Source organism: Pelobates fuscus, chromosome 4 (assembly GCF_036172605.1).
Source record: "Pelobates fuscus isolate aPelFus1 chromosome 4, aPelFus1.pri, whole genome shotgun sequence".
Taxonomy (NCBI): domain Eukaryota; kingdom Metazoa; phylum Chordata; class Amphibia; order Anura; family Pelobatidae; genus Pelobates; species Pelobates fuscus.
The window spans coordinates 13,720,804-13,746,064 of record NC_086320.1 but is presented as its reverse complement, the minus strand read 5'-3'; the positions used below and the strand labels follow the sequence as shown (position 1 = coordinate 13,746,064).

The following is a 25,261-nucleotide window of genomic DNA, read 5'->3' as shown; positions in this document are numbered from 1 at the left end:
TCAAATAAAAAAAAACATTAAAAAAGCCCCACATCCTTATCACACACATACCCTACAAACACACACATACACTGCCCACACACACACATTGTCCCCCAACTACATAGACTGCCCCCATACACACACATTGCCCCACATACATACACTGCCCCCATACACACATTGCCCACCATACACATACACTACCGATCCCACACATATACACTTCCCCCATACACACACATTGCCCACATACACTGCCCCCAATACACACACACACACACACCCTACACACACATTGGCCCCCCACACACATACACTGCCTCATACACACAAACTTCCCCCATACACACAAACTTCCCCCCATACACACATTGCCCCCCACTCACACTGCCACGCACACACACACTGCCCCCCTAACACACACTGCCATCCTCACGTACACACTGCAACTTTCACACACACACACACACACACACACTGCTCACACAGTCCTTCTTACAAAACACACACACACACTGCACCCCTGCTCCTATGCCCTACTACAGCCACATTTCCAAGCAGACCTCAGGTAAGTTGTCAAACTGTTCTTAAACGGTTTGACTACTTACTCTGGGAGGGGGTACTGGCACCATAACCACTACACTGAGCTGTAGTGGGTATTGTGTCTGGATTATTTCTCTAAATAATCTGCAAGTGCCCCTCCCGAGGTCAGGCTCTGGATCCGCCACTGCATCCCTGCTCCTCCAGCGGCCGCCATCACACCCAGCTCTCTGCCCTGCATGACCCCCCTGGCCGGTCACCCACAGGTAATATGTGTTATGCTGTCAGTGTGTGTGTGTGTCATGGGATGTGTCTGTCTGTGTCATGGTGTGTGTGTGTGTGTGTCTGTCTGTGTCATGGTGGGTGAGTATGCTTACTGTATAATGTCTGTCTGTGTGTCATGGTCTGTCTGTGTCATGGTGTGTCTGTCTGTGTCATGGTGGGTGTGTGTGTGTCTGTCTGTCTGTGTGTCATGGTCTGTCTGTGTCATGGTGTGGGTGTCTGTGCTATGGTGTGGGTGTCTGTGTGTCATGGCGTGTGTCTGTGTGTCATGGCGTGTGTCTGTGTGTCATGGCGTGTGTCTTTGTGTCATGGTGTGTGTCTGTCATGATGTCACTAGAGGTGTCACTTGGAAGCAATGTAAACACTGCCTTTTCTCTGAAAAGTCAGTGTTTACATTGAAAAGCCTGCAGGAACAGGCTATAGACACCAGAACCACTACATTAAGCTGTGTGTGTGTGTGTGTGTGTGTGTGTGTGCGCGCCTGTTAGTGAACTTGCTTGCTTGCATGTGTGTGTGTGTCTGCTACTGAGTGAGCTTGTGTTTTTATGTCAATGAGCTTATGTATATCAGTGAGATTGTTTGTCTATGAGGCTGTGTATCAATGAACTTGTGTGTGTCAGTGACATTGTCTGTGTCTGCATGTGAGTATGCTTACTGTATAATTAAACGTTTTACTATGAAAGGACCAATATTTTATATTAGAAAAAGCAATATATATATATATATATATATTCTTTTTTTTTAATATATATATATTTACTCAATCATCTGGGGTGGAAAGACATAGCCTTACATATTACATGTGACAATATATGACGCATTGACTTATGGGGCTGGCATATATTTTTTTTCCAGGGCTGCTTTGTATCCCCAGTCCGGCCCTGCCTGTGGGCAGGCTTAAATGTGTAAGATGGAAATAAAAGCCAGGCTGGATGTGCCAGTCCAGAGTTCCTGTTTTACCCTCAAAGTGAAGTGTCGTCTCATTATTGGGGGAAGGATTTATTGCATGCTGTTCCAGTTGACTGCTAGGAGTGTAAGCCTATTCGTATGGTTCCTATTCAACGGTCTACAGCATTCATATGCTTGAGAAGATTCATATGCTGCATCGTTTCGGTGATTGTGGTGTCTGCCAGAGTGCTTGGAGTCCTCAGGAAGCGCTAGGAGCATCCTTTAACGGAGGTACCCAGTCGGGGTGCCAGGTGATCTGTTACAGGGTGGACCTACTGTCCTCCCACCCACCCCCACCCGTGAGCAGTGGGTGGGGGCCATAAAAATAATGATGGGGGGGACCTACTGTATGATGTTGTATTGATCAGGTAGTGTAAGGGTTACGCCCGCTTCACAGTGACAGACCAAACTCCTCGTTTAACGCACCGCAAACAACCGCAACCAGTCCATTTGCACAACCGCAAACTCCCCATTTGCACAAGGTTGGATACCAAGCTAGCCATGTCCCGTTCCTTGTCCTCACTGTTGTCATTGAAGGTCTCTTCCTCCACCCAGCCATGTACAACACCAAGGGTCCCAGAAAGGTGACAACAAGCCCCCTGGGATGCCTGCTGTGTTTGGTCTTCCACCTCCTCAAAGCCACCTTCCTCCTCTGACTCCTCTTCTTCAGACTCCTCTCTCTGCGTTGCCTCTCTCTGCGTTATTATAAGGTGTGTTAAGTAGTACTATTCTTATCAGTTTAATCCCTGTTACGAGTAGAGGACTCTTTCCTTGTTTCGCCAAACCCCTTCAAAGATGGAAAAAGCGGTATGAGTGGAAGAAACGAGGAAATGTGGTCAGGTGGTGGTGCCAGCCCCACCGAGGGCTTGTACCCAGGTATGCTAATAAACTGAAAAAATAAAAAATCTCCCAAAAAGGAGATCTAAAACTGGCATAGGAAAAGGTTAGACAACTATAATAAAGTGATACCTACAAATCCTAGTGAGCATAGGTGTATAATAGAGGGAGAAAGGGAAAGCAGAGTAATGCTTCCTAATACCGTGGTTAGTACCCTTTGTTAAAGTAAATTGAGTAATGGACAAAAGTCTTTATTGTATCATTTATAAATAACAAAGGGATACTATACTCATTCCCCTATAGTGGCTAATTGTGTGATAATGGTAATACTATTACCTATTATATAATATTGCAAGGGGCAAGGAAATTCCCTCTAAATAGATGGGTATAGGCAGAGAGTATGGAGACCAGAGTGATGCTGTCATAAAAAGTGTCAATAAGGTGATATAAAGTTAAATGTATCACAGACACACAGCCAAACAGCTAGTTTCCAGAAATGCTGGATAGGTAGAAGGGCTATAAAGACTCAGAGAGGTCTAAGAAGAATCATCTAAACTAGCCATAATCTCCTTAAACACCTTCAAGGGTCTTCTAAGCTAAAGCTCAATCTAAACGTATAGATGACTGCCTGATTTCCCATCACAGATGCTGGCTAGGAATAACAGTGTGCAAGACAAAGAGTGGGTCTAAGTGCCCATAGTGCAGTAAAGTGTCCCTAGTGAAGTGAAAAAGAGAATAACGAACTGGCGACCCAAGAGAATAACGAGCTGGCGTCCTATCAGGGGACGTGTATATGGCATCGATTTTAGTTGGTCCTCCTACTTCACATTTGGGGCACTGCGCGTGCAATCTAATGTGCCACCAGATAGGAGTGGTGTGTTAAGTAGTACTATTCCTATAAGTTTAATCCCTGTTATGTGCCTTTTTTTTGGTTTGTTTTTTGAAGCCACAGTGCAGCACCAGAGGCTGGAAAAATTAGGCATGTACACATGCCTGAAAAATTAGGTATTGTTGCAGCCGCTGCTGTAGCAGCGGCCAGAAAAAATTATGTTTGTTTCCCAGGCAGAAAGTGCCCTAAAATATTGCGGCTTTAACCCTAGTTGGTGGCGGATAAGTCAGGTAAGTCAACCGGCATTCAGAGCTAAAATACAGCAGCGTGTGGACCATTTTTAGCCCAAGGCAGCTCATCTCATCAGGCCTTTTTTAGTCGAATGTATCGCCCACTGTCAGTCCCTTTGGGATCCATCCCTCATTCATCTTAATAAAGGTGAGGTAATCTAGACTTTTTTGACCTAGGCGACTTCTCTTCTCAGTGACAATACCTCCTGCTGCACTAAAGGTCCTTTCTGACAGGACACTTGAAGCGGGGCATGCCAGTAGTTCTATCGCAAATTGGGATAGCTCAGGCCACAGGTCAAGCCTGCACACCCAGTAGTCAAGGGGTTCATTGCTCCTCACAGTGTCGATATCTGCAGTTAAGGCGAGGTAGTCTGCTAGCTGTCGGTCGATTCTTTCACTGATGGTGGATCCTGAAGGGCTGTGGCGATGCGTAGGACTTAAAAAGCTCCGCATGTCCTCCATCAACAACATGTCTGTAAAGCGTCCTGTCCTTGCCTGCGTGGTCGTGGGAGGAGGAGGATTACTTTCACCTCTTCCCCTGTTAGATTCCCGTTGTGCTGTGACATCACCCTTATACGCTGTGTAAAGCATACTTTTTAATTTATTTTGCAAATGCTGCATCCTTTCCGACTTGTTGTAATTTGGTAACATTTCAGCCACTTTCTCCTTATACCGGGGGTCTAGTAGCGTGGACACCCAGTACAGGTCGTTCTCCTTCAGCCTTTTTATACGAGGGTCCCTCAACAGGCACGACAGCATGAAAGACCCCATTTGTACAAGGTTGGATGCCGAGCTACTCATTTCCCGTTCCTCCTCCTCAGTGATCTCAATGAAGGTATGTTCTTCCCCCCAGCCACATACAACACCATGGGTACCAGATAGGTGAAAACGAGCACCCGGGGATGCCTGTTGTGGTTGGTCTTCCTCCTTCTCCTCAAAGTCACATTCCTCCTCTGACTCCTCTTCCTCACAATCCTCTTCCAGCGTTGCTGCAAGTCCAGCAAGCGATGCTGATGAGGCTGTTTCTGGTGGTGATGGTGACCACAACTCTTCCTTTTCCTTTTCACGCTCATCTATGACCTGATCCAGCACTCTTCGCAGGGCACGCTCCAGGAAGAAAACAAATGGTACGATGTCGCTGATGGTGCCTTCGGTGCGACTGAGTAGTTTTGTCACCTCCTCAAAAGGACGCATGAGCCTACAGGCATTGCGCATGAGCGTCCAGTAACGTGGCAAAAAAATTCCCAGCTCCCCAGAGGCTGTCCTAGCACCCCGGTCATACAAATATTCATTAACAGCTTTTTCTTGTTGGAGCAGGCGGTCGAACATTAGGAGTGTCGAATTCCACACTGTTGGGCTGTCGCAAATCAAGCGCCTCACTGGCATGTTGTTTAGCCGCTGGATATCTGCAAAGTGTGCCATGGCCGTGTAGGAACGCCTGAAATGGCCACACACCTTCCTGGCCTGCTTCAGGACGTTCTGTAAGCCTGTGTACTTATGCACAAAGCATTTGTACGATCAGATTACACACATGTGCCATGCACGGCACGTGTCAACTTGCCCGACTTCAATGCCGCCAACAAATTTGTTCCGTTGTCACAAACCACTTTGCCGATCTCCAGTTGCTGCGGAGTCAGCCACTTTCCACCTGTACATTCAGGGCAGACAGGAGTGCTTGTCCGGTGTGACTCTCTGATTTCAAGCAAGTCAAACCCAAGACGGCGTAACACTGCCGTATCCGGGATGTGGAATAGTACCTGGGAGCTGGAGGGGGGCCGTTGATGTGGAGCAAGATGCAGCAGCAGAAGAGGACTCAGCCGAGGAGGTTATGGAAGAGGATGGAGTAGGAGGAGTAGAGGAGGTGGCAGCAGGCCTGCCTGCAAGTTGTGGCGGTGTCACAACTCCTCTGCAGAGCCACGCATTCCATGCTTGGCAGTCGTCAGCAGGTTTACCCAATGCGCAGTGTAGGTGATATACCTGCCCTGACCATGCTTTGCAGACCAGGTATCAGTGGTCAGATGGACCCTTGCCCCAACACTGTGTGCCAGACATGCCATTACTTCCTTTTGCACAGTCGAGTACAGGTTGGGGATTGCCTTTTGTGCAAAGAAATTTTGGCCGGGTACCTTCCACTGCGGTGTCCCAATAGCTACAAATTTTTTGAACGCCTCAGACTCCACCAGCTTGTATGGTAAAAGCTGGTGGGCTAATAGTTCAGACAAGCCAGGTGTCAGGCGCCGGGCAAGGGGTTGAGTTTCTGACGCTTGCAGACAACTAACTGCTATTCAATCTATAACAGTGAAAAAAGGTTTTTGTTTTTAAATGCACGCTATTGTGACACCAGATATGAGTGGCAATGTGCACTGGCAGAGGTCTGCAGCGTACACGCTGTAGGCCTGATACCCGCTTGAAGACAACTAACTGCTATTCAATCTATAACAGTGAAATACGTTTTTGGGTTTTAAATGCACGCTATTGTGACACCAGATATGAGTGGCAATGTGCACTGGCAGAGGTCTGCAGAGTACACGCTGTAGGCCTGACACCCGCTTGAAGACAACTAACTGCTATTCAGTCTATAACAGTGAAAAAGGTTTTGGGGTTTTAAATGCACGCTATTGTGACACCAGATATGAGTGGCTTTAGTCCTGACACCCGCTTGAAGACAACTAACTGCTATTCAATCTATAACAGTGAAAAAAGTTTTTTGGTTTTAAATGCACGCTATTGTGACACCAGATATGAGTGGCAATGTGCAATGGCCGAGGTCTGCAGAGTACACGCTGTAGGCCTGACACACCCGCTTGAAGACAACTAACTGCTATTCAATCTATAACAGTGAAAAAAGTTTTTGGGTTTTAAATGCACGCTATTGTGACACCAGATATGAGTGGCAATGTGCAATGGCAGAAGTCTGCAGAGTACAGCTGTAGGCCTGACACACCCACTTGAAGACAACTAACTGCTATTCAATCTATAACAGTGAAATAAGTTTTGGGGTTTTAAATGCACGCTATTGTGACACCAGATATGAGTGGCAATGTGCACTGGCAGAGGTCTGCAGAGTACACGCTGTAGGCCTGACACCCGCTTGAAGACAACTAACTGCTATTCAGTCTATAACAGTGAAAAAGGTTTTGGGGTTTTAAATGCACGCTATTGTGACACCAGATATGAGTGGCTTTAGTCCTGACACCCGCTTGAAGACAACTAACTGCTATTCAATCTATAACAGTGAAAAAAGTTTTTTGGTTTTAAATGCACGCTATTGTGACACCAGATATGAGTGGCAATGTGCAATGGCAGAGGACTGCAGAGTACACGCTGTAGGCCTGACACACCCGCTTGAAGACAACTAACTGCTATTCAATCTATAACAGTGAAAAAAGTTTTTTCTTTGTAAAGGCACGCTATAGAGACACCAGATATGAGTGGCAAAGTACACTTGCTGAGGTTGGCAGAGCACACGCTGAAGGCCTGACACCCACTTTAAGGACACTGACTGCTATTAGCTTACACTGAAAAACTTTTTTTCTTTGTAAAAGCACACTATACAGACACCAGATATGAGTGGCAAAGTACACTTGCTGAGGTTGGCAGAGCACACGCTGAAGGCCTGACACCCGCTTTAAGGACACTGACTGCTATTAGCTTACACTGAAAAACTTTTTTTCTTTGTAAAGGCACGCTATAGAGACACCAGATATGAGTGGCAAAGTACACTGGCAGAGGTTGGCAGAGTACACGCTGAAGGCCTGACACCCAGACGCTTGCAGACAACTAACTGCTATTCAATCTATTACAGTGACATTTTTTTTTCTTTTTAAATGTCAAGCTTAAGCTATTGTGATACCAGATATGAGTCGTGGCACTGGGCAAGTGGGCACAGTATCCACTGTGAGCCTGACACAGAAGCTGGCAGACAACTAACTGCTATTCAATCTCTTACAGTGAAAAAAAAAATATTTTTAAATGTCAAGCTTAAGCTATTGTGACACCAGATATGAGTGGTGGCACTGGGCAAATGGTATCCACTGTGAGCCTGACACAGAAGCTGGCAGGCAGGCAACTGCAATTACATTAAATTACATTACACAGAAAAAAAAAAGAAAAAAAAAGCAGACTGATGTTCTAGCCCTAAAAGGGGCTTTTTGGGGTGCTGTCCTTACAGCAGAGATCAGATGAGTCCTTCAGGACTGTAGTGGACACTGAATACCCTAGCCTAGCTATCAATTTCACCTATCTAATGAACAGCAGCTACACTTTCCCTCCTCTCACTAAGCATGCAGCTTCAGAATGAATCTGAAATGGATGCTGGGAGGGTGTGGAAGGGAGGGTCTGCTGCTAATTTGCTGGAATGTGTCTGCTGACCGTGAGGCACAGGGTCAAAGTTTGCTCAATGATGACGAATAGGGGGCGGATCAAACCGCGCATGTGTTCGCCCGCGGTGGCGAATGCGAACACGCTATGTTCGCCAGGAACTATTCGCCAGCGAACAGTTGGGTACATCACTAGTAGAGACTTACCAATCAGAGTGCTCTGAGCCTAATTGCAGGGTGGAGCCCTCCATGGAAAACATTGAATGGTAAGTTTTTTTTTTTTTACAGGTACTTAGTTAAAGGTCCCCCCCTCATTATTTTTAGGGTGAAGGGGGTAGGTAGGGGGTTAATCTTTTTGGGTGGGGGAGGGGTGACTAGGGGTTTGGCTCAGGGGTGGGGGCCTGGGGGTAGGACATTAGGTACTCCCCTTATTAAAATTTAGGGCCCCCACCCACCGCTCAGGGGTGGGGGGCAGGGGGGAGGACATTAGGTCCCCCCTATTCTGATTTAGGGCCCCCACCCGCCTCTCAGGGGTGGGGGTCCGGGGGGAGGACAATAGGTCCCCCCCCATTATTTTACATTAGGGCCCCCACCCGCCGCTCAGGGGTGGGGGCCGGGGGGGGCAATTGGTCCCCCCTTTAGTTTAAAAGCGCGGGTGGGGGTTTGGGAAGTGGGACTTATTTTTTTTTAACTGTTTAATAGACATGCCCCTACTCACGGTATAGCGAGTAGGGGCATAATTTACTAATACTAAGTAATCTTTACTAAGTATTAGTAAATTTGGCTGAAAGACCAATTTAGGTCTTTCAGCCTTTTAGTAAATAGCTCCCTAATACCGTGGGAATTAGGGAGTTATCTACTTATTCATTCCTGTCATTACACTGACTGGCCAAGTAACTTACATTTTATATGAATGTGTGTTACTTGATTATTGTAAGTGTTGCAAATGCTTACAGCTGAATCCTGGCTATGTTTGTATACTTTTTATTTAAAATTGTAACATTCTTCTTCTTTCACTGGGTAAGTATATTAGTACTTAGGCAATACTGTGCTTTGGCACTTCGGCAATTTCGGTAATTTCGGTAATTTCGGAACTTCGGGACCTCGGCAATTCAGCAATTCTGACATTCGGAAGTACCCGAATGTCCTAATTGCCCGAAATTCGTCCGAATTCATATTCGGACCGAAACGAATTGCACATGTCTACTGGTTTTTCTGAATGAACCCCTAACCACAATCCCATAATAACCCCCTCTTTAGGGTACTCACCCTGGTCAGTTGCATAGACAGTCGTTTTACAGGTTTTGAGAAGTGGGGATAAAGCTGTGCAGTTGGTTTCAGTACGACAGTCAGGTCTGGATGTTGGCATGTTACATGTGTAGCACATGAGTCCCAGGACTGGAAAAAACAAATAGGAAATTACTCTCTGGTCAAAAACTATCCCTGAATTAAAATAAAAACGACAAATCAGAGGAGAGGACAACTAATCAAAGTAAAGGACAGATAATCATAGAAACGGCAGCATATTATAGGAAAGGAAAACTAATCATAGTAAATGACAGCTAATCAGAGGAGAGGACAACTAATCCTAGTAAAGGACAACTAATCTGAGGAGAGGACAGCTAATCACAGGAAAGGACAACTAATCACAGGAAAGGACAACTAGTCAGAGTAACGTACAGCTAATCAGAGGAGAGGACAACTAGTCCGAGGAGAGGACAGCTAATCAGAGTAAATGAGGGCTAATCATAAGTGAGGATGGCTAATCAAAAGACAGGGCAGATAATCACTGGAATGAATAACAAAAATGGTAAAAAGGTATATATTTATGAAGACTATGGGCTTTGTCATTTTCAGGTGTCTACTAGTCTTCCCTGCTCACAGACCATGCAGGGCAATGACTGATGATGTCAGCTCACAGACTGCGCAGGACAATAAGTGGTGATCAGAAAACCAAAAAATGTAAAAGTGCTTGAGAGAAGAACGTGATGAGTGACCACAGTTTAGCTGCACTCCCCTAAAGTGACACACAATAAAGCAAACTATGTCCTTTAAATCACGTGAAAAGCTTATTCAGCAATATGAAATTGAGGTCTATGCCCTCGATTTATTAAGCATTAAACGTTTTTATACCAGCATCGATTCATTTGGAATGCTTATTAAATTGAGGTCTGTATGTGTATACCATCTGTCCAGAAGTACAGATGTACCTAATGTACATTAGTGTTATTCAGTGGCGTCTCCAGGATTCATTTTTAGGGGGGGCACATGGTAGGCCAGGGACAAAAGTAGGGGAGCCCGTTATAAAACGTCTATGGATGTGTGGTGTGTGTGTGTGTGTGTGTGTGTGTATGTATATATATATATATATATATATATATATAAAAAAAAAAAAAAAATAAAAAAAAAATATATATATATATATATAAATCAAAGTGATGGTCCGCACTCACGGTCTTCTTAAAACGTAACTTTTATAAAAGTACAGGTGTGATGCCAAATAGCATCAACGTTTCAGTCCCGGTTCGAGACTTTCCTCAGGACATGCTGTGTTCTGAGCACCAAAACAGTTTTAGCTTAGTGAATATTTTAGCATATAGATCAAGGGTAGGCAACCTTTGGCATTCTAGCTGTCATAAGAGGACATAATCTTAAATTCGAAGGGCAAAGATTTAAAAATATCAGGAAGTATAACTTTACTAAGAGGGTAGTGGATGCATGGATTAGCCTTCCAGCTGAAGTGGTAGAGGTTAACACAGTAAATGAGTTTAAGCATGCGTGGGATAGGATTAAGGCCAGGCAGAGGCGTAACTAGAAACCACGGGACCCTGGTGCAAAAATACGTCTACCCCCACCCCATACATCTACCCCCCAGTCAATAGGTCCCTGCCACCCACATGTCCCCGCCCCCCACACACATGCAGACACACACAGACACTCATACATGTAGACACACATACACACAGACCCACATACAAACATACATATAGACACACAAACACACACACATACAAACACACACACAGACAAACACACAGACACATACATACAGACAGACACACACACACAGACATACAGACATACAGACATACACACAGACATACTAATACAGACATTCTCTATCACACACACAAACAAACTGTTAAAACAGTTTGCTGATGGGAGTCAGAGCTCCCACTCTGATTCCCTCCTCTCCTCCTGCTCGGCGCTCTGTTGGCTGGGAGGAAGTGGCTGACCATGCCCCAGGAAATCCATTGCCATCGGGTGGCCCCACGAGAATGAACCAGCCGATGGACTCCTTCAATATGGCCGTGGCGTTTTTTCCGCGTGGTAGGGGCCGCACCAAAATGCTGGCAGGCACCCCAGGTGCAGGGGGCGACAGGGCGACTGGGCCCCCTGGAATGATGATCCCGGTCGCAGCTGGGACCCCTGCAACCGCGGTAGTTCCGTCTGTGAGGCCAGGAACTAGTGAAAGTATTTAGAAAATTGGGCAGACTAGATGGGCCGAATGGTTCTCATCTGCCGTCACAGTCTATATTTCTATTAGGTCTCTCTTTACAGGAAGTGGGTAGAGAGGCTGTGTAGGTCAAATAAAGAGGAGGTGCAACTAGGGCTGTATATTGTATCTACAACATTTTCCTATTTTCTTCTGACATATGTCATTGTTTTAGTGCAGTTACGTTGCAAGACAAAAATTTGCAACTGTCTTGAATTTCTTGATTTGGGCCTCACTGGTATATGATTAAATATCTTCTCTCGATCAGTTATTTCAGATTACAGTAAATAATTGTGACTGATTTGGAGAACTTTGATTGGAATCTGTACACAGTCACAATGTGTCATACTGCGCAGACAGTTCCATCCATGTGATGTACACACAATCATCGTCACACAGCGATCATCGTCACACAGAGAGTTCATGAACATCTATTAAATTTCAGTGCAAGATTTCTTCAGGTGCGCACCCAAAAACACACCCATGGGAATCTAACCTACAATTATCCACAAGTTTCCAACCCTTGGATCTGGACCGTGGCCAGTTTTATTGCAGTACAAAACTTTCCATTGCAAAATACTGTAACTATAACTGTGTTGCCTAATTATTCCAAATATGATTATTTCTCCTCTCCCCCCCCCACCGCCCCCTCCTCACACATTTTAATATTCCATTTCTATTTCACTACAGTTGTTGTTTAGAGACCTCCTCTCTATGGGCAAAGAGGAACATTTTCCAGGAAATCGTGGGCCAGTGTACGAGCAATGCGAAATTATGGAGACACTGTTACAAGCATTGAAGCAGATGTGTTTAAATAGGGAATACATTTATATAATTTATAAATATAACAATCTGTAAGCTGTAGCAACACAACTTAGTATAAGAAAATGTAACAAATGATTTGTGTGGGTCATGTTAGAATATCTAGATTGTTTTGTTAAAATATCATGCGTTATTTTATACCATGAATTTTTCTCTGCAGTTTCCCCCAGTTTCATGCGACATTTACAAACTAAACATGATTTAGTGCCTCAAAGTGTCCTATAAAAAGCTATAAAACACTGCACCATACTTTATGTAACTAAACAGATGACTTACAGGTAGGCAGACAATGTAATAGAGCAGCAGGAAATGCTAGCAGAATGCTTGGTTGTATAGGGAGAGGTATTAGCAGTAGAAAGAGGGAAGTGCTCATGCCATTGTACAGAACACTGGTGAGACCTCACTTGGAGTATTGTACGCAGTACTGGAGACCCTATCTTCAGAAGGATATTGATACCTTAGAGAGAGTTCAAAGAAGGGCTACTAAACTGGTTCATGGATTGCAGGATAAAACTTACCAGGAAAGGTTAAAGGATCTTAACATGTATAGCATGGAGGAAAGACGAGACAGGGGGGATATGATAGAAACATTTAAATACATAAATACACTCTCTGTGAACTTCTTTTAGCCATCACTTCCAAACTTCCTGTGGTACCTCTTGTCTTAAATCCCCACGGTATCCTATAGATTGTAAGCTCACGGGCCATCTAGCTAAGCACTTTGTATAAAAGAGCTTCAATGGCTAGATATCAGCTTTTGTATTTGTCTGTGTATATTGTACGTCCTCCACTAATTGTACAGCACTGCGGAATCTGTTGGTGCTTTATAAATACCAGTAATAATAAAAAAATAAAAAAGTAAATGAAAGTAATCAACACAGTAAAGGAGGAGACAATATTAAAAAGAAGAAAAACTACCACAACAGGAGGACATAGTCTTAAATTAGAGGGACAAAGGTTTAAAAATAATATCAGGAAGTATTACTTTACTGAGAGGGTAGTGGATGCATGGAATAGCCTTCCAGCTGAAGTGGTAGAGGTTAACACAGTGAAGGAGTTTAACCATGCGTGGGATAGGCATAAGGCTATCCTAACTATAAGATAAGACTAGGGACTAATGAAAGTATTTAGAAAACTGGGCAGACTAGATGGGCCGAATGGTTCTTATCTGCCGTCACATTCTATGTTTTTATATAACTTTGTTATTCCTTTATATGCAGTTAATATTTTGAAACCGTTTCTCTGATGACTTCTCATTCTCTCACAGAAAGTGGTATTTGGATGCTTGCTGGGGTAAGACGTGAATAAAGTTAAATATAAAATTTACCTCTACAATTTTTCCAGAGTGACTAGGTATGCTTCAAGCATCTACAGAGGAATGCTGTACAATAAGCTATGCACTTAGGCCTTCTCTTCAAAGTGCTTACATAGCATCCTGGGTGAGGGAATGAGGGGTTAATCAATTTAAATGTGCCAAGGCATAAATAAAAAGAAAAAATAAAACTATTCAGAATGTTTTAGCTAAACTTCACAACCTCTACCAAACTTTTAGTTACCTACATACATAGTTGTGCTAAAATTTCACTAGTGACAGTTCTAGTTTAAACTGTAGATTGTAAGCTCAGTGGTCAAATTGTAAAGCCCTTTGTATAACCGAGCTGTAAATGCTAAGTTGTAGCTCCCCAGCAGAATATTTTTTCTTTTTGCATTAATATGGCCTGTACCGTAGGTACACCCCCTAATTGTATAGCGCTGTGGAACCTGTTGGCATCTACACATTCTCAATAATTCCCAGCCACGGTTTAATATCATTTTATCATGATTTACTAGTGATATAAACCTTGTAAATTGTACACAGACCACCGATTAGTCAATAAACTCCTTTTGTTTTTGTTTAAAATACTAAAATATCGGGGGCGGAGCCTGAACAGCAAACGAGTAAGGCGTGCTAGGCCTGAGCTCCCGCCGAATGGTTCTTTAAAAGCTTAAAATCGGGGGGTGCAACCCTGGAAAACCCGCAAACAGAGGCTAAACAGCTTGGGGAACCCAGCACACACCCGCAGATACCCGGAATGTCCATGAACCGAGATGGTGGACTGAGGCCTACTCACCACTCCAGGCCTCCCCCAATGGACCGGTGGGGGACATCCCGGTCCCCACCACACAGAGCCGGCCCGGCCTCCTACCTGCAATCGAAGCCGACAGCCAAAGCAGACAGTCCGGAGGTGAAGGCCTCTAAAATGGCGAACACAAGCGTACATGATACTCGTGATACGCAGCAGCAACCTGCAATATCCAGCCACATTCATAAAGCGAGAGAATCCCTGGAAGAAATCTTTGACAGGTTCTGGGCTCAGTTACTGGCCCGCACACGTCCAGCCACAGCTATACATCTCTCTGCCCCACCTACAGCGCAAGTCTGCAGCTCCAAGAGGCTTGGGAAACTTCTGAAATTACATAAATCCGGCCTCACTTTCTTTTCTACCCACCTGCTATTGACATATAGACTTATATTTATTAGATGCACCGCACCAGGAGGTAGCGATTAACCCCTCAAGCTAAGTACAGAAATCTGAAAAAGTTGCCCTTTACTAAAGATATTGATGTATATTGGACAATCATGCTAACTGAGGATAGAATGTTGGGTGACATTTGGCAAAATGGAATCTTGACAGAATCAAATGCTTCCTCTCGGGGAATATTGGACCCTCGACTTCTGGAATGTACATCTCATCAGGTCATCAGACACCACGTTATACCGATTTATCTGTTATTAGGGAGAATGCTGAACTCTCATCATCTCTATAAACCAGAGGTTGGGACTACTTCGTAACCACAGTTCTTGTTTCAGGAATATCCTGTGGGTGAGCTCTTACAGGCTCTCCTCCCTGACATGGTGCAAACTGTACTCTAGGACCCAAATCCAGTCAAAACATAAAAAATTAGATTGTATCTGTGTATATTATTTAATATGTTTCCTTTTGAGCCCAGTGTATAGCTGAGTTCTCCCTCGTCTTTCCCAGGATGATATGCTTGCGGTAATTCATGCAGCTTTGGGTAATGCCTTACTTTCTGTGCAGCAAAACCCAGTTACCCCTCCATTGCTACCTACCCAGTCACACCACCTATTAGAGGGCTTGGCAAATTTGTTTGGAATCTAGGAACCTGCTAAAAAAAGTTGTTGTTTTTTTAAACTCGCAAAGTTTCATTTATAATGAGAAATATGCAATTCTTAAAGGGACACTATAGTCACCAGAGTCACTACAGATTAATGTAGTTGTGATGGTGTCTATAGCCTGGTGTCTTTTTTTAGAGAAAAGGTAGAGTTTACATTGCTCCCTCGTAGCACAAGCATGTCAAACTTGCGGCCCACAATGGACATATGTGCAGCCCGGCGAGCAGCGAGTACATGCTTGGTGTTATAGCAGAGTTGGCACCTGCTTTCCCCACATTGCAGGTGCCTACTCTGCTAAAACTTACCCGGCCAGGAAGGAGGTCCAGCGAGGGAGCTCAGTGTTGCCTGCCTACCTTTAAGTAATCTGAAATAATTACCCTTAAATCCCTTGACATGCGCATAGTCGTCCCCTAGGCATATTCCTAATAAACCCATTATAAGACCATCCCCCAATAAATACGGCACCAATATTACTTGTGAAAATATCACAGCTTGTATTAGTATAATATGTCCACACATAATTGTAAAAAGAAGGGGGGTCAGAGTCAAGCACACTTTCCAATGTAAAACATCTAGACAATGACCCCCCCATAAATGACAGCAATCTTAACACAACATTTATCATATAACACACAAGTTACCACAGCCACCAAGGGCATCTTATTCACAGCCACCAAGGGCATCGACAACCACTTGTAGAGGTATACCGAGATACCACTACAAACTAAGGCTCGGAGCTACAGACGAGCTCGAACCTACAAAAAAAAAAGAAACATAACTATTATTATTATTATTTTATTTTATTATTTATATAGCGCCAGCAAATTTCCATAGTATACTATTGCTCCTGAACTTCCCCACCTTACTAAGCCAACGTACCCCATTATCCTATCCAATTTCCACCACAGCGCTGAGCTTGACCCCTCAAGCTACCTGAGCGCTTCCCTGCCTACAAAGAGCCTGTCTTAGTTCTTCCTGAAAACCCAAGTTCAGGAAGTCCGTGCCAACCTCAGAAAGATGCACTCCATCATATCAGTAATAGCCAGGAAGCGGCAGGGAATTTCTAGCAAAACGCCAATGGAAACGTGGTACCATTTCCGAACACACAATAATTACACCTGGGACCATACTTCTCAACCTATCCACATCACTCTGCATCGTCCGGATCAATTCTCTTTGGGGTACAAGACCCATGTTGTTAACCCCAGCATGGATTAAAATAAAATCTTGGACAATGCCCTTCCCCATTCTCCTAAACAATTCGTCGCAGATGTCACCCTAACCAAAACCGCAGCAACTGAAACAATGTAATTCAAGTACATCCCGCGAAAACCCCAGCTGTCTGCCTTTTGGTCGAACTGCGGCTCTCTGTCCCACCCAGTAGACAAACGAAACCGATAGCACCAACACATAAGCACTTGTCGTCCTCCCCCTTTCTTTTTTTCTTTACTGCCTTACACTAACCAATCAGGTCGAACATAGGACCTAAACCACACCGATTCCCATCGCCCAATCTTTTTAACTAGCACATCAGTGAAACCCAGCCGTGCCGCTTCTGTTGCTCCTCCAATATGAAAAGAATGTGTCCCAAACTGTAACGCATTCAGGCCCAGATGTCCAAAGCTTAAAGGATCACTATAGGGTCAGGAACACAAACATGTTTTCCTGACCATATAGTGTTAACACCACCATCTAGCCCCCCCTGGGCCCCTCATGCCTCCAAAAATATAGTAAAAATCTTACTGTATTCAAACCTATAGCTGTAAATCTGCATCCTGTTAGACTCAGAAAAACAAGCAGTCTGCTGACATGTGGTAGCCTGATCCAATTACAATGCTTCCCCATAGGATTGGCTGAGACTGACAATGAGGCAGATCAGGGGCAGAGCCAGCATGATTCAAACACAGCCCTGGCCAATCAGCATCTCCTCATAAAGATGAATTGAATCAATGAATCTCTATGAGGAAAGTTCAGTACTGAATCACATGATGCTCATGCACAGCAGATCTGAGTGGATGGAGGCATATTATGCCTCCATCCACTCAGAAGTCCCTCTGGTTCACTCTGAGTGACTGCAACTGGAGGTGTTCCTAGCTTTTAATGTAAACACTGTATTTTCTCAGAAAATCCAGTGTTTACATGAGAAAGGCGGAAGAGAGCTATAGTTCTCACCTGAACAACCTCATTAAGCTGAAGTTGTTCAGGTGACTATAGTGTCCCTTTAAGTGAAAGACGCGAGAAAACTGATATTTGGACAGAGATGACCCATCCTTGTGGATGGAAAATGAGCCATCGACCTGCGAGCGAGCCGCCTTATTAAAACAAATCAATAAGATTAATGTGGCATGATCTCCCTGAAGTAAACCCATGTTGTCTCTGATCTTGAAATCCATGTGATTTTAGATGTTTAACAATCCTATCCTTTAACATGGTTTCCATTACTTTCACAACTACTGAAGTAAGGCTTACTGGCCTACAGTTGCCCGACTCCTCCCTACTACCTTTCTTGTGAATGGGTACAACATTCGCAAACTTCCAATCTTCTGGGACTACTCCTGTTAACAATGATTGGTTAAATAAATCTGTTAATGGTTTTGCTAGTACACCACTAATCTCTTTTAGCGCCAGCCCTGCAATGTGCCTTCTCCCTCCCTGGTCCGCAGGCACCGTGCTTTCAGCCGGCAGGGGAGGGAGGGAGAGAGGACCCGGGAACTCATTCTGGAGCAATTACCACGGCAATGTTCAAGATCTCGCGAGAGTGAACTCTAATCCTGGAACTACGGGCTAGAGTTCATTCTCACCACTCCCTCCTCCCTCAGTAAAGCTTAGAAGGGAGGGGGGAAATAAATGTATTTATTTTTATTAAAAAAATTATTAAAAACCCCCCTACCCTCCTCACCACACATTCACACACACACTGCCCTCATACACACACTGCCCCTACACACATATATACTGCTCCACACACACACATACACTGCCCCCCATACACAAGCTGCCTCCACACCCACCATACACATTCACACACTGCCCCCCAATACACACATTGCTCCACATACCCATACACACAATTTCCCATACACACATTGCCCCACACACATACACAGCCCCCCCCCCCACATTGCACCACTCACACACAACTGCTCCTATGCCCTACTACAGCCCCATATCCCAGCAGTCCCCAGGTAAGCTGTCAAACTGTTCTTAAACGATTTGACTACTTACTCTGGAAGAGGGTCCCGGGACTCCTGGCACCATAACCACTACACAGAGCTGTAGTGGTTATTGTGCATGGATTATTTATTTAAATAATCTACAAGTGCCCCTCCCAAGATCAGGCTCTGGATCCGCCACTGTCTTTACTTTTGACAGTTGATATAGAACCTCTTCCTCTGTAAACTCACATGTAACAATTAGTGATGTCCCGAACTGTTCGCTGGCGAATAGTTCCTGGCGAACATCGCTTGTTCACGTTCGCCACGGATGGCGAACATATGCGCTGTTCGGTCTGCCCCTATTCGTCATCATTGAGTAAACTTTGACCCTGTACCTCACAGTCAGCAGACACATTCCAGTCAATCAACAGCAGACCCTCCCTCCCAGACCCTCCCACCTCCTGGACAGCATCCATTTTACATTCATTGTGAAGCTGCATTCTTAGTGAGAGGAGGGACAGTGTAGCTGCTGCTGATTTGATAGGGAAATTGATAGCGAGGCTAGTGTATTCAGTGTCCACTACAGTCCTGAAGGACTCATCTGATCTCTGCTGTAAGGACAGCACCCCAAAAAGCAATTTTTAGGTCTAGAACATCAGTCTGCTTTTTTTTTTCTGTGTATTGTAATTGCAGTTGCCTGCCTGCCAGCCTGTGTGTCAGGCTCACAGCATATACTGTGCCCACTTGCCCAGTGCCACCACTAACTCACTGGTGTCACAATAGCTTGCATTTAAAAAAAAACAAAAACTTTTTTGACTGTAATATAATAGCAGTCAGTTTCCTTCACTAGTGTGCATTTCAGGGCCTGCCAGGGCACAGTGTCACACCAGTGCAACTCATATCTGGTGTAACAGTAGTATAGATTTAAAAAAAAATAAAAAAATTTTTTTGACTGTAATAGATTGAATAGCAGTTAGTTGTCTGCCAGCGTGTGTGTCAGGCTCACAGCGTATACTGTGCCCACTTGCCCAGTGCCACCTCTCATATCTGGTGTCACAATAGCTTGCATTTAAAAAAATAATAATTTTTGGACTGTAATATAATAGCAGTCAGTTTCCTTCACGAGTGTGAACGAGTGTGATATCCTTCTTTAGAACAGGAGCCCAAAATTGCAAAGCATATTCAAGTTGTGGTCTTACCAGCGATTTATAAAGAGGCAAAATTATATTTACTTCCTGATATTATTTTTAAACCTTTGTCCCTCTAATTTAAGACTATGTCCTCTTTTTGTGGTAGTTTTTCTTCTTTTAAATATAGTCTCCTCCTTTACTGTGTTGATTCCCTTGTATTTAAATGTTTCTATCATATCCCCCCTGTCTCGTCTTTCCTCCAAGCTATACATGTTAAGTTCCTTTAACCTTTCCTGGTAAGTTTTATCCTGCAATCCATGAACCAGTTTAGTAGCCCTTTTCTGAACTCTCTCTAAGATAGAAATTTAGGACCCCACCCACCGCTCAGGGGTGGGGGCTAGGGGGGAGGACAGTAGGCCCCCCCTTGTTGTTTTTTTAGGGCCCCCACCCACCGCTCAGTGGGGGCTGGGGGGAGGATGGTAGCCCCCCCCACCATTCTTATCTAGGGCCCCCACCCACTGCTCAGGGGTGGGGGCCGGGAGGAGGACAGTAGGTTCACCCCCCTATCTTTATTTAGGGCCCCCACCCACTGCTCAGGGGTGAGGACCAGGGGGAGAGGACAGTAGGTCCCCCCCCTTATTGTTTATTTAGGGCCCCCACCCACCGCTCAGGGGTGGGGGCCGGTGGGAGGATGGTAGGTTCCCCCCCCACCATTCTTATCTAGGACCCCCACCCACCGCTCATGGGTGGGGGCCAGGGGGGAGGACAGTAGGTCCCCCCCATCTTTATTTAGGCCCCCCACCCACCACTCAGGGGTGGGGGCCAGGGGGGAGGACAGTAGGTCCCCCCCCTTATTGTTTTTTAGGGGGCCCCCACCAGCCGCGCAAGGGGGGGTGGGGCGGTTATTAGGTTTTTTGTTTTTGTTTTTTACAGTGAGCAGCCACAGGCTGCTCACTGCTTACTAGACATGCCCCTACTCGCGGTATAGCGAGTAGGGGCATATTATTTACTAATACTAAGTAATCTTTACTTAGTATTAGTAAATGTGGCTGAAAGACCAATTTAGGTCTTTCAGCCTTTTAGTAGATAGCTCCCTAATACTGTGGGAATTAGGGAGTTATCTACTAAGCGGCTGCAAGATGCAGCCGCGGCACAAATAGGATAGGAGTTTCATTCATTGGAATGAAATTCCAATCCGAGCAAAGTCCCGAATTGTGTCCTAACACAAATTCAGTTAGAACGCAATTCGGCAGTTTCGTCTAAAATGGCAGGAAGCATCGCGGGGAAAGGTAAGGATTATGGGAAAATTGATCTGACCAGCGGAAATGAAGCACACTTTGCTCCTCTGCTGGTCAGAGCTGGTCAAGCGGAGGAATCCTCCATAAGGCAAAGAGTCCCTACTTTGTCTTATGATTTTAAAGAAAATTAAAGAAGACAGGAAGAAACAAAGAACAGATCCTGAGAGAGGGGGAGAAGAGGAAGAGATTGAGGAAAGGTAAGTTCGGCATGAGAGTGCCGCTTTAACTCATGGTTGACATACAAACATACCCCACCACCCTTCTTGTTTTTCCTATCCTTTCTAAATAACATGTACCCATTTAAGTTAACTGCCTAAACATAAACATACCTTCCTTCGTTTGTTTTTCATCTAACTAATCCTTGTGTTACTTTCCTTTTCTCATTTATGTATCTAAAAAAATGTTGTCCCCTTTTTTACTGACTGTGCTATTTTCTCTTCTGTGTGTGATTTGGGAGCTCTTATAACTTGCTTAGCCTATTTCTGCCTAATCTTATAGACCATTCTGTCTTCCTCACGCTGGGATTTTTTATAATTACTAAATGCTAACTTTGAGTTTTTACCATTTTGGCCACATCTGCGGAGTACCACAGTGGTTTCTTAAATTGTTTGCTTCTACTGACAAGCCTAAGGCAATTTTCTGTTTCCTTCAGCAGAGCAACTTTTAAACAATTCCATTTCTCTAACTCTAGGTTTATCGTTTTTCAACACACTTGCTACAGGCACCTTCTGTCCTTGTTTTGGGGGGCAATTGGATTGATGTTTTATCACCCTTTTGCCCCCCTCTTAGTTTAAATACATCCTAGCAAAACCTCTGAACTGTTAACTGAGAACATTTGTTCCCTTTTGAGAAAGATGCAAACTATCTTTTTTGTACAGTTTATTTCCATTCCTGCCGCAGGAGGACCCACCAGGAACCACAAAGTTTTCATGACGAAAATAGTTCTAGGGCATTCGCGGCTAAGTCCCCCTGAAGTCTATTCGCAGTTTTTTTTTTTTGTTTTTTTTTAAAGAAACTTTAAAATCCAATTCGGATTCACCTTATATTGTATGTATCATTTGATTTTAAAGTATATGTAATAAATAGTTATTTTATTGGAATACATATTTGGTGCATTTTCCAACCTACCAAAGAGGGAAGGAGTCATCCCTAAAAGGACTATGCTGATTTACTCTGAGCCAGGTCACAGGCTCTCTCTCAGGTGAGAAGCAATCTTCACCTATGTGCTTAAATTTGCTGTCATATTGTATTGAGGATTTCAACACCAGGGCGATTTTTCCCTGTTTCTCTCTCTCTCTTTTGAGGAATAAATTCTACTTGGAGTGAAAGGTGTGTGTCACCTAAAGGACACAAGGCGGAAGTGATTAGAGCCAATCCTCAATAGGCTCTAAACCACGTGAGTGTCTTTTATCGTGTGGTGTATAATCACAACGTTTTGCACAGAGTGCACTATATTTTTCTCTATTTTTTAAATAGATTATGAACCCTTCATACTCTGAAGGATTTCCTGTGGAGTAAGTTTACAAAATTGAGCGCTACACACTTTCACTATTTTCATACTGTGTATGCAAATTAGTGTATTACTTCGCTTTGCAACATTAGCCTACGCAGAGGCTTATAACGTATGATCCCTGTGATTTTTTAGGCCGGCATTTTGGTTCATTTTGTATTATACCTTTCTTAAGTACATTGGGGGTGTGTGGTCTCTATGGTGATATTGTTTTACGATATATTGCATAGTGGTCGCTGTTGCGTGCATTCCATAGGGAATTGGTTAGCCGATGTTAGAGTGCTATATAATGTATCTAGGTCACTATTCGCAGTTTTGGTCCATACGAACAAGATGGCCATGAGAAATAAAGCCAAATCCTTGCTCCCAACACCATTCACCAAGCCACAAGTTAAAGTCCCTAATACGCATCCGCCTGTCGTTCTGAGTGTTATGCACAGGCAGAACTTCAGAGAATCCACTGATAGCCTTGATCCGGGTGATCAACATATCCAAAAATCCCCCAGCTCAGTTCAGGGGTTCAGGAATTTCTGGAAAGTCATTTATTTGACAGACCACAGGCATGGTCTCATAGCCGAAAATAGTTCCATAGTATCGTGGCTAAGTGCCGCTGGAGGACCGACCAGGAACCGCAAAGTTTTCATGACGAAAATAGTTCCAGGGCATTTGTGGCTAAGTCCCCCTGAAGTCTATTCGCGGTTTTGGTCCATGCAAACAAGATGGCCATCACCTCGTGGTTGTCCATAGGAATTGCGGACACCCAGACAAAACTTAGACCACTGCAGTGGCAATTGCAACAATGTATCAATTAAGCTTAACAAGCTCCAGAGTGGTCTCTGGTTTGTGCGGCTGTTCGGTAAACGAACCATATAGTCCCCAATTGCACGAACAGAGCCTGTCTAAAGTATTTAGCCAGGTCTATTGCTGGGGCCATGGTCACAGGATAGGAGGCTGGCAAACAGGCCCCTCAAAAAAACAGTTGCGAGGTTACTTTCGCCACAATTGTGTTTGTGTAAATTGTAGTAATACAATTGTAGTCATGTAAAAAACATAAAAATAATCATATAATAATAACTGAGGCCTTATTTACTAAACACTGAATAACAATAAATTATAAAAACGAACTGCAAAATTAAGACTAAAACTGCCATGCAGCGATTATAGCAATTATTTGAAAATCAGCCATTTCAGTCTCAATTTTTCTAGTAATTTTTTTATTGAATGTTGGCTTATAGATAAAGGAACATTCCAAACACCTTAAACACAATATTTCATAGTAGTTATGGTGTCAAGAATGTGTTGGTACCCCTCCATTGTAAAGAGTTAAACCATGTTAAAAAGGTTTAACATCTTACCTGGGGTCTCTCTGGTGGTGCTCCCCACCCACCCTACAGCCAACAGTCAGATGGAAGTTCCTGCTGTACTAAGCCCGGCGTTGCAGAGCTAGCTGATTGGCCGAGTGGAGATACTGATTGCTCTCGGCCAATGAGCTAAGCCCTGCACCACCAGGTACTTCTGGCTCTCCTTCAGCTCTAGAGGAGGTGGGAAGCAGTTCTTGTTGCCATTTTAAGAGTGCACGGTGCTCCCTGGCATCATAACTGCTATCGCATGCTGTAGTGGTTATAGAGTTTGGTTTATTCCTTTAACAGCCATCGAATGAATTGCTCCACCAAATGGCTCTCATTGTATTTTTTTTTCCAAGCATGTTTCACAATATTTCTGTCGTTTTGCACAATTCCTGCCAGACTCCGCATTGTGGGATGTTGCATGGGGAATTTAGGAGTGGGTGGGTGTGCAGATGTTCAACCCTCTGCAGCAGCCCTATTGGTAGAGGAATAGGTAAATCTTTGAATCCGTGCACTTACTGGCACATATACACATAAAGCTGTGATACATTGTCTTTGTTGTTTAAACTTTTGATCTTTTGTTAAAAAAATAAAATAAAAATACTCTGCTCTCATGGGGATATATATATATATATATATTAAATAAACTTTTTATGTTTTTGCAATTGTTTGATATCCACGAGAGCAAAGTACTTTTTTGTGTATTTTTTTGAATAAAAGGTCAAACAACAAAGACAATTTGTCAAAGGTGGCTTTTTAAAAAGTAAATTTACACAAACTACAAGAAAATAACACAATTAAGCTGATATCTAAAATATCCCGAAAACAAGCTTTCAAGCTCAATACGTAAAGAGATTTAACAAACTAAACACCATTGTTTTGCAAACTCCAAGTTGAATTCTTACCAGCTCTTGTCCGGATTACTGCTACCAGAAGCACACTCAGCCAGAACCTCATCCTTAGTATATCCTGCAAGTTATACCTTCAGCTCTGGGAATCACACAGCGTTTATATATCTATAGGATATTTATTATTACACAATGAAGCTTTTCGCAATTAACTTAACCAGTTATTAGACAGAGACAAACTGGAATATCCAGGAGGGTGTTTTATCAGAGATGCTACTGTTTTATATAATATAAATCGTGTTTGAGAGCACCAACGGCATACGGCCAAGAGAAATGCAGCGCAAAAACAGTGGGTTATAGCAATTCCAGTTAAAGGGTTACTCCAGCCTAAAAAGCCTTGTTTTAGTAAAACAGTGTTTTGGGGGTGAGCAACCTTTAGTGGCATGATTCCATC

General features: G+C 43.9%; 1 protein-coding gene across 1 annotated transcript in view; it reads right to left on the bottom strand.

Moving 5' to 3' along the window:
- The window catches only part of LOC134609296 (ly6/PLAUR domain-containing protein 2-like), a 30,060-nt gene extending 5,124 nt beyond the window's left edge, over positions 1 to 24,936 (bottom strand). Inside the window, exons 1-2 of the mRNA XM_063452974.1 lie at positions 24,865 to 24,936; positions 9,297 to 9,425 (exon numbers count right to left, since the gene is read on the bottom strand). Coding sequence (XP_063309044.1) covers positions 9,297 to 9,425; positions 24,865 to 24,916 — 181 coding nt within the window. The 5' untranslated portion in view covers positions 24,917 to 24,936. The remainder of the gene's footprint in view (positions 1 to 9,296; positions 9,426 to 24,864) is intronic.
- Between the last annotated feature and the right edge of the window lie 325 nt (positions 24,937 to 25,261).